At 37.9% G+C, this 16,749-nt stretch overlaps 1 protein-coding gene across 1 annotated transcript; it reads right to left on the bottom strand.

The window, feature by feature from the left end:
* Window positions 1–7,659: 7,659 nt before the first annotated feature.
* On the bottom strand, window positions 7,660–8,786 carry LOC125777386 (uncharacterized). The gene has a single exon (XM_049452151.1). The coding sequence runs from the start codon at window positions 8,257–8,259 to the stop codon at window positions 7,666–7,668; it is 594 nt and encodes a 197-aa protein (XP_049308108.1). The 5' UTR covers window positions 8,260–8,786; the 3' UTR covers window positions 7,660–7,665.
* Window positions 8,787–16,749: the final 7,963 nt, after the last annotated feature.

Below are 16,749 nucleotides of genomic sequence, written 5' to 3'. Positions count from 1 at the left end.
TTGGGCAACTTTTTCGAGCATTTCGGCCGGAATAGCCCGAATTTCTTCGGAAATGTTGTCTTCCAAAGCTGGAATAGTTGCTGGCTTATTTCTGTAGACTTTAGACTTGACGTAGCCCCACAAAAAATAGTCTAAAGGCGTTAAATCGCATGATCTTGGTGGCCAACTTACGGGTCCATTTCTTGAGATGAATTGTTGTCCGAAGTTTTCCCTCAAAATGGCCATAGAATCGCGAGCTGTGTGGCATGTAGCGCCATCTTGTTGAAACCACATGTCAACCAAGTTCAGTTCTTCCATTTTTGGCAACAAAAAGTTTGTTAGCATCGAACGATAGCGATCGCCATTCACCGTAACGTTGCGTCCAACAGCATCTTTGAAAAAATACGGTCCAATGATTCCACCAGCGTACAAACCACACCAAACAGTGCATTTTTCGGGATGCATGGGCAGTTCTTGAACGGCTTCTGGTTGCTCTTCACCCCAAATGCGGCAATTTTGCTTATTTACGTAGCCATTCAACCAGAAATGAGCCTCATCGCTGAACAAAATTTGTCGATAATAACACATTTCGAACCGAACACTGATTTTGGTAATAAAATTCAATGATTTGCAAGCGTTGCTCGTTAGTAAGTCTATTCATGATGAAATGTCAAAGCATACTGAGCATCTTTCTCTTTGACACCATGTCTGAAATCCCACGTGATCTGTCAAATACTAATGCATGAAAATCCTAACCTCAAAAAAATCACCCGTTATTATAAGTATAGCTTCTAAATATATATTAAGATTGAGGTATTGCACAAAATTACTTTTCAATATCATTGTATATTTTTGTTTTTTAAGTTTCTAAGGTCTTCTTGCCATATTAGTTAGTCTTAAATATAGAATTCAGGAATGTTATATTATCTACGGTTTTGGGTGCAAGTCGATTTCTTTTATCAGTTATTAAATTGCCTGCCAAGGAAAATACACGTTCAGACGCCGCACTACTTGCAGGTATAGTTAATATTTTAAGTGCAAATTTTGATATGCGTGGAAAGTTAGCTTTATGTTGCTTCCACCATTGAATTGCGTCAAAGTCATTATCAAATTGTATTCTTTCTGTAAAATATCTATCCATCTCATCTTCGATACGTTCCTGCGCGCTCATGTTTGAAATATTTGTAAAAAAGAAGTTCAGGTCATTTGCAGGTGAAGACGCATTTGATGTTGAAGTAATTGGTGAATATGGAATTTGTGGGGTCTCATTGTGTTCGGAAGTGTAAAACTCAATATTGCCTGATATCTCCTCAATGCAGAAATGCTTCACAGCTTCAATATCGACATCTCTCATAGCTTTTGCGGGAGGATATGAAAATAGTGCTACTTTGTGGTAAATGCTTAAATTAGCAAGCCATATACTGTCGATATATGTATGTTGATATGTTACGTTTAAAGCTGAATATTGTTGGAATGTCTGTATGAACTGCTCCGCATATCGTTTTTAATCGAAAAATTGAAGGAAGTACAAAACATATTGCCACAAAACCCACCCACATTTCTTGTATATATGTATAGTATCTCTTAGTAATTTTACTAAGTTTTAATGTGATTTATTGTTCTATTTTAAAAGAAAACTGAATAAAAGAATAAGAAACAAAGAAGTTTCAGTTTTGTAGTTTCTACGAAGTCACTAGACTCACTCGTTCCTTTTAAAACCCCTCCGTGTAGGTATAAACTTCAGGGACTCATCTACCTAAGCTCTTCACTTTCTAGAATGTAAGATAAAGATGCAAGGGTTTAAGAAATAATTGAATAAAAGGATAATAAACAAAGAAGTTTCAGTTTAGTAGTCACTACAATCGTTCCTTTTAAAACCCCTCCGCGTAGGTATAAACTTCAGGGACTCATCTACCTAAGCTCTCCAATTTCTAGAATGTAAGATAAAGCTTAAGAAAATAATTGACTAAAAGGATAATAAACAAAGAAGTTTCAGTTTTGTAGTCACTACAATCGCGCGTTTCGTTCCTTTTAAAACCCCTCCGCGTAGGTATAAAATATATTTTGAATAGGCAAGGAATTTGTGAATGTATTCATGAATAAATAATGAGTCACTTATTAGTGAATGTATTCATGAGCCCTTCAACTCATCTAATGGTAAGCAACGAATAGCTCAAACAATTGTATACAGAGAAGCAAGCCAAGCCAAGTGTGAGCGATAAGTGATTGTGAGACATATTCACACTCATTATTACACAAGCAAGCCATGTGATTGTGAGAAGATAATATTTTTAGTGAGAGCAAGTGTGAGTGAATATTGGGGGTGATTCATGAATATGAGAGTGTATTCATAAGCCAAGTATTCACTGCAGATCACTGACCGGCACCTTAACAGCATCCACGTCTGTCTGGTTCGCTAAGCTAAAGCTGGGATTGACTAAGAGCTTTTTTCTGAAAACTTTCGCTCCAATCTTCTAACCTAGCTTCTACCCATACGTGAAAAAGCGCACTGTAGCTCTTCTGAGTGAAGAAAAAACCGCAACGAGTAGCCCCTACGACGAAGTCATCGAAGTTTTTTTGAATGCAGTTGAAGGAGGAGAGAATTTGGGGCTGTCCTTGTTCGGACCACTTCCGTTCCCAGAGCCATTTGAGGGCACTTCTTAGCAATGCATCTGCCGGCAATGGCTGCTATGATTAAATTGATATTAAGTACTATTTTTGATATAGTCCATAGAGACACCGATGAGAGCCACACTTAGGATGTATTCATGATTCTTAGCGAGAGCAGTCTTTTCGAGCGCTTTCACCAGACAAATACACCATAGAAAATTATTGGATTAACTACGGTTTGGAAGAGCCAAAACACCAACTATGGTAAGAGTCCCAAGCATTTCCCTATAGCTCCTCTACCGCAATATAAAGATAATCATCCTTATTCTTTCCTCAATATTTGCCATCCATGAAAGCTTTCATAACATGAACCTCTAAATGATAAGAGAGAATCGTCTGGGATCTTATAACCTTTTAAATTTGAATTATCTATATTTCGACATTGGAAACATCAAATACCATTCGGAAAGTGACAGATATTCAGTAAAAAGTCTGGAATTTACGAAATGGGTAGCTATTATACAGTTCGCAGATTGTGCAGAAGATCGTTTGACCGAGGATGGTCAATTTTACCAAAAATCATCTTTTCGGACGAGGCTCATTTCTACCTCGATGGTTACGTTAACAAGCAGATTTGTCGCATTTGGGGCACAGAAAATCCGCACGTAATCATCGAGAAGCCAATGCACCCAGCACGAATCACTGTATGGTGCGGATTTTGATCTGGTGGAATCATCGGCCCATTTTTCTTCGAAAATGAAGAAGGAACCGCCGTAACCATCAACGGTGAGCGATATCGCGCAATGTTAACCGAATTTTTCTTCAAACATATTGAAGAGGAAGACATGGACAACATTTGGTTCCAGCAGAACGGCGCTACGTGCCATATAGCAAACGCTACACTCAATTTTTTACGCCCTAACTTCGAAAATCGCATAATCAGCAAAAGAGGTGATGTGAATTGGCCTCCCAGAAGCTGCGATTTAACTCCAGTGGACTATTTTCTGTGGGGAGCTGTTAAAGATAAATGTTAACGCCAACCATCCAGAAACAATTCAAGATCTAAAGTACGAGATTCAAGCTGCTGTAGCTGCCATAAGGCCTGAAACCATCGAGAAAGTACTCCAAAATTGGGTGGATCGGATAAGCTACTGTAAACTCAGCCGTGGTGGTCATTTGTCCGAAATTGTTTTCCACAAATAAATTTCATAAAACAACCTTTTAAATAAATGTTAGACCTTTGAAAAATATTAAGCCGTTTTTTTATTGACTTTTTAAATTTAAAATTTTATATGGCCCACCCGTTACCTCTTGGTAAATAAAACCTTCAGGAAGAATATGATAAGGATTATCGAGGTCTAACGAGTCCGTACTTAAAGAACTAGAGCCAGAAGTTGACTTTGTTTTCTCGAGCGAATTTAAAACATCGAAATATCTTAAAAGAATCAACACGGATTTCATGAAAATGTGTTACATTTATGACTGAGTTCAGTTTATGTGAGTATTTCTGCATACAAATATACAATATAGGCTGAAAGCTTCATGAACCTCTAATTTCAATAATAGGTTTTTTTATTAAAATTAATATAACAAAGTTTTAAGCAGTAAACTTGCGAATGTGTCGTAGTTGACATTGTTGAAACAATTTGCAAACATTAACCGATTTACAAAGAACACAAGTAATGTGTATCGTAAGTTTACACGTATGTATACTAGTGATGAGCGATATTTCACTACCGGTGACTTTTTCACTGTGATTGAAAAATCGCAAATCGCAACTGCGATCACTTTTTATAAATAGCAGTTCGCTTCTATGAACTGCGATTGCGATCGCAGTTCGAAACTGTGATCGCAGTTCGAACCAGTGAATTGTGATCGCAGTTCGAAACTGTGATCGCAGTTCGAACCAGTGATTGCGATCGCAGTTCGCAACTGTGATCGCAGTTCGAACCTGTGATTTACGATAGCAGTTCGAACCTGTGAATTACGATCACAATAGCAAATAGCAGAAAAGTAACAACTTTCTTCAGGGTATTGTATATATCGTATATGCTATTTTTCGTCATAGCGGTTTGAAGTTTTGAGTGTAACGTTCTTATAATTTTTAATAATGGCAGGAAATGTATCAAGGAAAAGAAGTGAAGTGTGATGTTTGAAGTGGTAGATGAAATATAATCAAAATGGAATATTTTAATTTGTTTTAATAAAATTTTTAATTTTACTTATTGTTAAAACCAAATTTGAAAGCTTTTTGTGATGAAAATAAGAATTGTAACTAATTAATTTCAGAAAAAATGATGGAATAAAAAAATTACGGGTTCTTAATATTTTCCCAAAGATTAGGAAACTCGCGTTAATTATTTGGTCTTGAAAATATTAAAAACGGGTATACTAAACAAACAAATTATCAACCACACTAATGGTAATTCCTTCTAAGAAATGTGTGAAACCATCATACCAACATACAAATGAACTATGCAATACGCTCTAAGTGTCAGGTAGCCGAACCGCTCCAATATTTGCGAAAATGTAGTGAAAAGAAAGGCGGAAAACCTACGTAAGTGGTAAGTGGAACAGACCCGGACTTTTATTCGGCCAAACAGTGTCAAATTGGCAGAATCTGCCGCTACAACAACAACAACGACGTTCGAACGTCGACTTAGTTGCGATCGCAATAGCAATATAAAATCACAGTGATTTAAAAATCGCAATATCGCTCATCTCTAATGTATACATACTGGCCCTAGCATAATAAAATTGATAATTCATCATCATTGTTGTCTATTAGAAGGCATACTACTGTGCCCAAAAAATAAGGTTACATTTGAATTTAAATTATTTTTTTTTTTTAGGTTGGTAGGTGACTGACAGTATCACATTTGTGTCAAAATATATAGTGTTTGAGGTACGTGTCGTTTTGTGAGCTTTTCGTTTTTTGCGATGTCGAAGTTTGTTGAGCAAAGAATTTGCATTAAATTTTGTTTACGGAATCAATTTTCTGCTGCGGATATGTTGAGGATGGTGCAGAAAGCCTTTGGTGATGAGGCTATGTCTAAAAAAAATGTTTACAAGTGGTATAGTGAGTTCCAAGCCGGCCGTGAACGTGTCGAAGACGAAGAGCGTCCAGGGCGACCATCAATCTCAACCGACGAAGCTCACGTTCAACAAATCAACGATTTAGTGTTGAAAACCGTCAAATAACAATTAGAGACCTTGCTGTAAAGTTGGCATATCGGAAGGCTCAGCCAATACCATTTTGAGGGATGTTTTGGGCCTCAAGCGCGTCAAATCTCGATTGAATTTTTTCGAAAAAAGGCGTCGCGTTGAAGTGTGTGAAACGATGCTTTCCGACCACCAGGGTGTCATGAAACACATTATAACTGGCGATGAGACTTGGATCTATACGACCCCGAAACAACCGATCAATCGAGCGAATATCGTGCCAAAAGAGAGCCGAGACCAAAAAAATCGCGCCAAAGTCGCTCAAAAATCAAGGTCATGTTGACTGTTTTCTTCGATTATCGTGGTGTTGTGCATTATGAATTCCTTCCAACCGGTCAAACAGTCAACAAGGAATATTATTTGAACGTTATGCGTTGAATATTTGGGTGCCCAACTAATTGGGAAGCACCCACCTCTGTATTTAAGTTTTTAGGAATTACTTAAACTCGCGATTAATGTTACTAAGTAAGACGCATTCTTTCAGCTGATCGGAAATACGTTATAATTTATTTTTAACACAAATTCCGTTTACAATAAATGCCAAACTTAATTAAATAGAAACAAGTGCGGGATCGAAGCGAACGAAGTGATTGTTCACATGAGCTATGAGCGTTCTGCAGCATCCCCCATCACATCACCACACATCACATCATATCACGTCACAACACCTCATCACACAACAGCTCACAGCATACCCCAATACACACACACGCATCAAACACCGATCACTACTACAACACTGCAACACAACAACCATACGATCATCAACGAGACGACTCGTAATGTTAGCCAATATTCACCACCCAAACCATCAAAAGGGATTGACCCGACCGGGATTGCCTTCTTACCGTTTCATCCGTGAAGAAAGAGAGTCGTCCGCGAATTTAAGTTTTTATCAGCGTTCCTTTTGCATTTTGCACTTGTGCTACCGCAAAAATCACCGCAATCTCCGTTTTAAATAAACCGCCAAGTGACGGGAGTGACGTGTCACAGCAAGTTCGCCAACCGTGTACCACCGTGGGTTTCGCCAAAAAACCCAAGCAAAGTGTGCATATATTTATACGTATTTATATTGTGTAACTCTACCCAATAAACCTTTTGTAAAGTGTGTGGAAAGCAGTGTGTTTTATTTCCCACCTCAGAATTATCCTACAACACGTAAGTATACTAGTGGCATACGTGAACAAATGGTCCTTCGAGCCTTTCAGAAAGGCACCTAAGCAAAATATAAAACAAAAAACTTGGTATATAAATATATTTAGTATACTTATGAGCTGGATAATAAATAAAATGCACTGATTTTTAATTTTCACACTCGTTAAATTTATCGTTGTATTTATTCAGTTTATCCTATATGGATCGGTACACTTTTTATTAGTTGTTTAGTCTTTTGTATATGAAACCCACTGCTGCACACTGTTGGCGAAAGGCGAACTCGTTGGGTGCGTCACTCCCGTCACTTGGCGGTTTGTTGGAGGAAAAATTAAATTGCGGTTTGTTGCGGTGCGAATTAAAAAAAGAATATCGCGAACGACTGCCTTGTTTCACGGATGAAAACGGTAAGAAGATAATGCCGGTCGAATCAATCCCTTTTGATGGTTTGGGTGGTGAATATTAAATTAATCCGAGTCGTCTCGCTTATGATCGTGTGGTTGTTGTGTTGTAATAGTGAGCGGTGTCAGGTACTGTGTTTGATGCGTGTGTGTGTAGTGGTGTGTGCTGAACTGTTGTGTGATGAGGTGGTGTGACGTGACGTGATGTGATGTGTGGTGATATGTGGTGATGTGATGATGTGATGTGGGATGCTGCAGAACGCTCATAACTCATGTGAACATCCCGGCCCCCCTAGGCGAGTTAATCGGCTAGGAGCCTCTGCAGCTGTTGCAATGTGTTTAGTACAGCGCTCAACCCTGTTGAGCGTTGTTGTTGCTGACGATGAGTGTGGCGTGGCGGAGATGGCCGTCTACGTGTTGTGGCTGATTGGCTGCTTCGTCGACGCCGGATAGCATCACTGCGTGGTCTGGTACGTGTGTTGGTGCTACTTTCCGACGGATTGGCTCGGCGCGGAAAACGATGGAATAGAGTGTGATGGGGCCTCTGGCAATATTGACAGGCGCCGTCGGCCCAGCACTCTATGGTGGCGTGGTCATCTGCCAGGCAGGTCATGCAATGCCCATGGGCTCTTGCAACCTGTTTTCTTTGAGCGGGCTTCATGCTCTTAAAAATGGAGCATCGTTTCAGGGCGTGTGGGCGATGGCACAGGCTGCAACATGGATGCCCCTGTGGCTCCAATAGCTGCTCTTCTCTCATCTCCCTGACTGCTTCGGCGGATGGCGGTGGTCGCATAACCCTGGTCCTTGGAGCGGCAACGGGTGCAGCCGACGCTTTGGGTATAGCGATTTCGGACCTTACGGTGTTGGAGGTGGTTTGGGTCTCCTCTACGTCCATTTCTATGGGAATATAAAATTGTAATTAAATTGATTTTGTTTATAATATTAGAATGTAGTTGTTGTAGCTACATATCTATACATATGTATATGTATAATAAGTTGGTCTTCAACGCGCTTGTTTGAATTTATTTTTTGTTTGTGTACGGATTATAACGCGTGTTAATTTCGAATTAGCGGAATTGATTTATTATTTTTCGATTAATTTTGCGAGTTATTTTGCGGTTTAGTTTGAAGGTGTTCTTCGCTGTTTGGAAGAAAACACAGTTTGGTGACTGGTCGAGTTAATATGCCGGTTTGTGTTCGCACATCGACTACTCTTATGTGACCATCTGATCCTCGATGAACCTTTTCAATGCGGCCTAGTCGCCATTCTGTTGGAGGAAGGCATTCGTCCTGTATGATTACGCATTCTCCTGCCTTGGCTTCCTTCTGGGCCGTTTTCCAGCGATATCTCTTATGGAGATCTTTGAGATAGTCTTCCTTCCATCTGTGGCTGAATTCGTGATGGAGAATCTTGATTCTTTCCCATCGATTGATTAAAGTGAGTGAGTCTCCTTCTGTCTCAGGTATGGCGAGAAGAGGAGCTCCTCTGAGGAAATGACCTGGTGTAAGAGCTGTGAAATCGGAGGGATCTTGCGAGAGGGGTGATATGGGTCTTGAATTTAATACGGCTTCGATACGAGTGAGTAGTGTAGTAAACTCCTCATAATTGAATTTATGATTACCAGCCGTTTTCTTTAAATGGGACCTAAAGCTTTTTACTGCTGATTCCCAAAGTCCGCCCATTTGTGGAGAACATGGAGGTATAAACTGCCAATCGATCCAGTGGGGTGCATATTTGTTAACTATTTCAGGGGAGACTTCTTTCATGAAGTTTATAAACTCCTTCTCGGTTGCTCTTTGGGCTCCGACAAAGTTTTTCCCATTGTCACTTATTATTTTTGAAGGAAATCCGCGTCGTCCGACAAAGCGTGCAAATGCTGCAAGAAAAGCCGCAGTAGTCAGATCTGAGCAAAGCTCGAGGTGTACTGCCTTTGTCGTAAAACATACAAAGACAGCCACACACCCTTTTCTAAATGAAGAAGACCTTAACATGGAGGCCTTTATCTGGAAAGGTCCAACAAAATCAACCCCAGTGATGGTAAAGGGTAGAGCATAGTTGCAGCGTTCAGGTGGTAAAGCTGCCATGATCTGCGTACGCATTTTGTGTTTGTACATGGTACATGGTTTACACATGAAAATCGTCCTTTTGATTTGTGGCTTTACTCGCGGTATATAAAATTCTTGACTGACCATTTGTTGCATTAAGCGATGCTCACCATGCAGTGTAAGATGGTGCAGATATGCTAGAAATAGGTAAGTAAAACGGGATTTCTCTGGAATAATGATGGGATGTCGTTCGTTATAACTAAGGCTGGAGTTCGCCAATCTTCCATTTGCCCTTATTAATCCCTTAGAATCCAAGAATGGATTTAATACGAGAAGTGAGCTTCCCTTTTCGAGAGGTCGCTTTTCGAGCAACTTTGATTTCTCTTTGCTGAAATAGCGAGTTTGTGTATATAATATTAGACTGACCTTGGCATGTTGCAAGTCGGAATGCGTTAGTTGTACGCAAGGATCATTTGGTGCTCCTTTCATTTTTAGTTTAAGTCTTTGAATGAATTTGTGCATGTAAGCGACTACTCTTAGTGCTCTAGCAAATGACGAAAATCGGTGGAGAATATCATCCTCTTCTGGAGTGATATGAAAATTTTCAATTTTCCGACTTTCCGGCGGTATTATATTACGAGCGGGAGACTTTGGCCAGAATTCTTGTGATTCTGTTAGCCATGTTGGACCATTCCACCAGAGTGTAGTGCTGGTGAGGTGCAGTGGCTTGCAACCTCTTGTCCCAAGATCCGCTGGGTTATCTGCACTTGCAACATGTTGCCATTTTGCTGCGCCAACTAAGTCTAAAATTTGGGATATTCGGTTCGATACGTACATATGTCTTCCAGCAATAGGGTGGTTTTTCTAACCACGCTAAAACTATTTCTGAGTCTGACCAAAGATACGTTTTATGATCGGTTAATTTGAGATGGGTTTGAACTATTGAAATTAATTTTGCTAACAGAAGAGCGCAATTCAGTTCAAGCCGTGGCAGACTGAGTATCTTCAAAGGTGCGACTTTGGCTTTGGCTACCAAGAGGTGTGCAGATATTTTGTTATCGTACTGTGTGCGTACGTAAACTGTTGCGCAATAAGCCTTTTCAGAGGCATCACAGAAACCGTGTAATTCTGCGTTAATGTTACGGGTGAAATTTACCCATCGAGGGATTCGAATTTCAGATATAGTATGTAAATTGTTTGCAAATTGAACCCATTTCGCTAAACTTAAAGGTTTTACCTGTTCATCCCATTCAGTGCCATCTTGCCACAATTCTTGAATGAGGATTTTTGCTTGAATCATTATTGGGGAAAGCCATCCTGCGGGGTCGAAAAGTTTTGCCACCGAGGAAAGTATTTGGCGTTTTGTAATGGCGGACATTGCAGATATTGACTCAATTGTATATGAGAATTGATCTGTTATCGCATTCCATTGAATTCCTAGAGTTTTAGTTGTACTAGCCTTTTCAAATTTAAGGAAGTCTGTATCTAATAAGTCTTCTTTTTTAATGTCTTTTATTATATCAGGGTGATTTGAAGTAATTTTCTTTAAGGGGAATCCCGCTGAATTTAGTGCTTTGATCACTTGAGATAGTGATTCGCACGCTAAGGACAAACTGTGGCTACCTGATAGTATGTCGTCCACGTATGTTTGTGTTTGCAACACAGAAGATGCTAAAGGCAAATTTGTTGCATTTGTTTTTGCCACTTCATGTAGTGTCCTGATCGCCAAATAGGGTGCGCAATTGATGCCAAAGGTGACGGTTTTAAGTTTATAGTCGCTGATTGGACTATTACTTGATTTGCGGAAGACTATACGCTGGAAATCTTGGTCATCTTCATGTACTAGAATTTGTCTGTACATTTTCTCTACATCCTCATTGAAAACGTATTTAAACATGCGCCAATTTAGAATTAGCAACATGAGATCAGGTTGTAATGTTGGCCCTGTGTATAGTACACCATTGAGTGATTGCCTGAGCTCGTACACTTTGAGGCATTGAAAACCACTCGTGCTTTTGTTGTAATTTTATCAGGTCTTATTACCCCATGATGTGGCAGATAAAAATATCTATATCTACCTTCAGATACCTTTTCATATGGTACAGCTTCTTCCATATGATTGAGGTCAAGATATTCGTCCATCACATTATCGTATACCGATTTGAGCTCACTTTTCTTTATCAGGCTTTTTTCCAGGCTTAGAAATTGCTGGACTGCTGATACTCTAGAGTGGCCTAGAGCTATGGTTTCAAGGAAAGTTGGTTTGAATGGTAATCGCACAACATAACGACCATGTTCGTTTCTTGTTGTTGTGGATTTGTAATAGGCTTCGCATGCCTGGTCTTCTTCTGAAAACTGGGTGATTTGGGGTAATTCTTCTATTTTCCAGAATTTTTTAAGTTGATTGTTTAAAAACTCGTTTGAGATATTTTCCACTTGCGTGGTGAAAGAATTGATTTTTTCAGGGACTTGGCCCCTTATAATCCACCCAAAGATTGTATTTTGGGCTAACAATTTATTGGAGATTTTCTCAATACCTTCAAGAATTATTTGAGGTATTAAGTCACTGCCTAATAATATGTCGATTTGTGATGGGGTATGACAATTGGGATCTGCTAATTTAAGATGTGAGCATTTTTCCCAGTGTATTTTATTTACTTCATAGCTTGGAAGCAAATTGGTAAGTTGCGGTAGAACGATGGCTTGCGCATCTATTCTAATATCCGCATTTGGAGATACTATCGTAATTGGGCATATTTTGTTCGAATTTTGGATAATTCTTCCGCCCATTCCCGAGATTTGGAAATTTGAATGTTTTATTGGCAATTTGAGCCGATTTTGAGCTTTTGATGATATAAAGGATCTTTGAGATCCTTGATCTATTAGTGCTCTTAGTTTGAATAAATCACCCTTATGTGCTATGGTGATGACCGCAGTGGGTAAAAGTATTTTGCTTTCATTTTCTGAATGAAGCGCTTGAATTTTTGCTGCTTTAGAGCAACATGGTTGTTCTTCCCTTTTTTCGGGATTTGAGATTTCGGGATTATCACTTTTGGTTGTAGTGACTAACCCGGTGGTTTTATGAAATTGATTTTGCTTCATATTTTGAAAGTTCGTAATATGAAGCAGTGAGTGATGTCTTCGTTGACAGTACACACAATTAAATTTGCTTTCACAGTCTTTTGTCGTATGAGCATTCGACAGACAGTTGATGCAAAGTTTATTTTGTCTGACAAGATTGTTTCTGTCAGATACGGATAATTTTTTAAATCTCTCGCAAGATCTTATGTTATGACCTCCTTTACAAATTTCACATACTGGTTGCCATTTATTAGTTTGGTTTGACACGAAAGTGTGACTTTTATTAACGTGTCTATTGTATTGCATATTGTTGCTGGCTTGAGGTTTGAACAAGTTTTTACTTGAGTCATTTTGATGACTTTTTAGATTTATATTTTTGTTGTCAATTCGCTCAGCTATCTCGTATTGAGCAGTGAGGAATGCTTTCATTTGCTCCCATGTGGGCATTTTTTTTCTTTCCACAAGTGATTGTTCCCATCGTAGTAACGCAGCGTCAGGGAGTGTTTCTGCACAAATAGTTACTATGATGGGGTCCCACGATTCTGTGGAGATATTTTGTGTTTTTAACACTGATATGCAATTAGTCACTGTCGAGTATAAATTTTGAAATTCCTGGCTGGTTTCTTTTTGAATTTTTGGTAGATGTAATAATGTTTTTATTGGGTTTTCTATCATAACCCTTCCATTTTCATATCTTTCGACTAGTGCTTCCCAAGCCAGCTTAAAATTTTCGTCATTTAAAGCGAATCGCTTGACGATACTGCCTGCTTCCCCTTTTGTTTTGTACCTTAGATGGTATAACTTTTGTGCTTGTGAAAGTTTAGGATGGTTTATATAAACGGCAGTGAACATGTCCCGGAAGGACGGCCACTGGTCATAACATCCATTGAAAACTTCAGTATCACAAGCTGGTACCTTTAGATACATGCCTTTATCTAGGTCATCTTTTGGTGTTGTAACTACTCTGGGAGGGGGAGTAGTGGCTCTACTTGGCCTTACTAAACTTATTTGTTCATTTATCATTCCCTTTGTTAACTCATACTGATCGCGGCAGTTATCACATTTGGCTGTCGCCGAAGCTTTTGCGTTTTCTGGGAGTTCTGCGTCGTCAGTGTCTAGTACTGTATCGTACGCTGCCAGAAGGCGAGCCCAGAGATTGTTCACACTTTCTAGTTTTATATTTAAAACTGATTCTGTGATGTCAGTAATAGGGGAAGCTTGGAATCGGGTACAATATCTTATAAAACTGTCACTTTCAGTGATGAATCTAGATATTGTCTGATCTTTTGATCTTTTTTGTTTTATACTCTGCTTCGAGCGTGTAGCTTCTGCAGGCGTGCTTTGTGATTTATCATCATCAGCCATTTTTGGAATTTCCAATAATTGAGGAGTTCTTGGTTTAACCTCTTTAGATTTATCAGATTGCATTTATTAAATTAAATTCGAAGCTTTGAGCTTAAAAATGTTTCGTTTGAAATACTACAATTGTAAAATTGGTAGTATTATAATAAAATATATAAACAATTCTTTGTAAATATTTCGTTTGAAGTAAAATTGTAAAATTGGAATTATTAAAAATTTTTGTAAAAAATGTTTGTAAATATTTCGTTTGAAATACAATTATAAAATTGGTATTGTGAAAAAAATGTGTAAAAAAATTTTTTTTTTTTGGTAAATATAATAAATTTTATTATAAATGAAACAGATTATGACTTTGCGAACGCGTATTCACCGCATAAATCGATTAATTATTTGTTTCATACATATATGTATGTATTCGTATGTAATTATTTTTGTTAAATATGTCTGTTTTTTTTTTTTTGTTTTCGTTTTATTTTTTATTTTATTTTATTTTTTACCGTGTATCAAATTAATTTATCTCCGCTTCACTCGCGCTTAATTTGTATTTTTGTTTTGTTTTTACTTTCTGTATCTGTTAAGAACGCGAAAGGACAGCCGTAATAAGCAAGAATATTTGTATATTTATTTGCATACGTTTCTTTAACTTTTGTTGCAATTGTTGTATATATATGTATATATTTGTATATATGTTTATAAAAGTATGTCCAATATAGCAACAATGCTAAATGCACATAAATGTATATATGTATGTATCTGTAACCGGTCGATGAGAGCGCGGAAAATAATTATATATGTATATAATGTGTTATATTGAAAAATTATAAGCATTTGTTCCCATATGTACGTATATATGTATCAATTGTTTTTATCAGGATCTCTTTAGTGAGAGATTGAGTACGGATGAGCATAAAGGTTAGTGTGATTGCGGTATAAATTTCGGCGGGAGACATGCAAATGTAAAGGTAAATATGTGCACATACATAAATTTTGCTTATTACCTTTTGTGGTTCTCTCTTTGCCTTTGCTTATGTTTAAAGCGATCCTGCTTGTTGCTTTTTTTTTGTTTCTTTAGCCCAAGGGGTATCGCAAGAATTATTGCAAGTTATACTTGACTTAGGAAATTTGTTGCTGTTTTTTTTTTTTGTTTTTGGTATTTTATTTTGTGGTGTGTTTGGTAACACAATTAAGCAAAAAGGCAGGTCGTTGAACCTTGGCGTTATTTAATTTATGTATGTACCATGATAGTGTATGCATATAAATATGTACATATGTATATTAAAATGGAAGAATTGCAATTTTCGGGGAATATGCTCATATATATGTATGTTTTCTTTTTTATATATGTATGTATATATTTCGTTTTCCTGTCGTATCTTCCGCTTTTGCTTAGTGTTTGAGCGATCCTGCTTGTTGCTTTTATTTATAGCCCAAGGGGTATCGCAAGAATTATCGCAAGTTATACTTGACTTAGGAAAATTTTTTTTTTTGAAATTATAATGGGGTGCCTAACGACACAAGCTAAGCAAAAAGCGGGTACTGTACTTTTTTGCAGTTATTATTTTTTTGTAGATATACATATATCGGACTGTTAAGAACAGTTAACGGTGTCCCGAAATACCGTCAAAACTGTACCTTAACATACATACATATATATGTGCATAAAAAAAAATGGAATTTATATATTTGTATATATCAAATTATATATGGAACGGACTCACTTTATTTTCCGCCAAGGGTTTTGGGTCATTGAACTTATACCCTTTTTTTTGCTTATTGCAGTTCCTTTTCCTTTTCCTTTTATGTATGTATGTATGTATGTCCAGCGCTGTCCCTGCTGATTTGCTGTCTGTTGTTGTTTGTTGGTGTAGTCTCCCGTGACTATTTATGGTAATTGTGATTTGTATATATGAGTATGTTATTACACCGCGCCCGTTTTTGTTTGGTTTGGTTTTTGTTAGTTTATTTCGCGCCCGGTTTTGATTTTAGTGGGTCTTTTTTTTTTTTCACTGTTTCTTTATGTTTCAATTTCTTTTTGGTATCTTTTTCACATCACTTTCTATTTTCTGTGTGATTGTGGTTTGTTTCGTTTTTCACTGTAACTTTGTTCTTTAATTTGTTCACGTTCACTTTTTTCACTTAAACTCGTCTTCTTTTTGCTGAATTTTGTGCTTCAAAACCTGCACTTGCGCACTTGTCCGGAAGTTATTAAAATTTGTATTTAATTATTATTGTGTTTTTTTTTTCACTTAGGTGTCTTTCTGAAAGGCTCGAAGGACCAATTAGTAACGTGTGCCACTACTAGTATACTTACTTGGTATATAAATATATTTAGTATACTTATGAGCTGGATAATAAATAAAATGCACTGATTTTTAATTTTCACACTCGTTAAATTTATCGTTGTATTTATTCAGTTTATCCTATATGGATCGGTACACTTTTTATTAGTTGTTTAGTCTTTTGTATATGAAACCCACTGCTGCACACTGTTGGCGAAAGGCGAAACTCGGTTGGGTGCGTCACTCCCGTCACTTGGCGGTTTGTTGGAGGAAAAATTAAATTGCGGTTTGTTGCGGTGCGAATTAAAAAAAGAATATCGCGAACGACTGCCTTGTTTCACGGATGAAAACGGTAAGAAGATAATGCCGGTCGAATCAATCCCTTTTGATGGTTTGGGTGGTGAATATTAAATTAATCCGAGTCGTCTCGCTAATGATCGTGTGGTTGTTGTGTTGTAATAGTGAGCGGTGTCAGGTACTGTGTTTGATGCGTGTGTGTGTAGTGGTGTGTGCTGAACTGTTGTGTGATGAGGTGGTGTGACGTGATGTGATGTGATGTGTGGTGATGCGATGTGAGATGTTGCAGTTCATAACTCATGTGAACAGAGGGTAAGCAC

Source organism: Bactrocera dorsalis, chromosome 3, assembly GCF_023373825.1.
Source record: "Bactrocera dorsalis isolate Fly_Bdor chromosome 3, ASM2337382v1, whole genome shotgun sequence".
Classification (NCBI taxonomy): Eukaryota; Metazoa; Arthropoda; class Insecta; order Diptera; family Tephritidae; genus Bactrocera; species Bactrocera dorsalis.
The sequence above is the reverse complement of the archived record's forward strand: the minus strand, read 5'-3'. Positions and strand labels throughout refer to the sequence as shown.

Bases quoted from the DNA above. Each gene is read 5' to 3' on its own strand.
- LOC125777386 (XM_049452151.1), bottom strand. From the start codon at position 8,259: ATGGACGTAGAGGAGACCCAAACCACCTCCAACACCGTAAGGTCCGAA.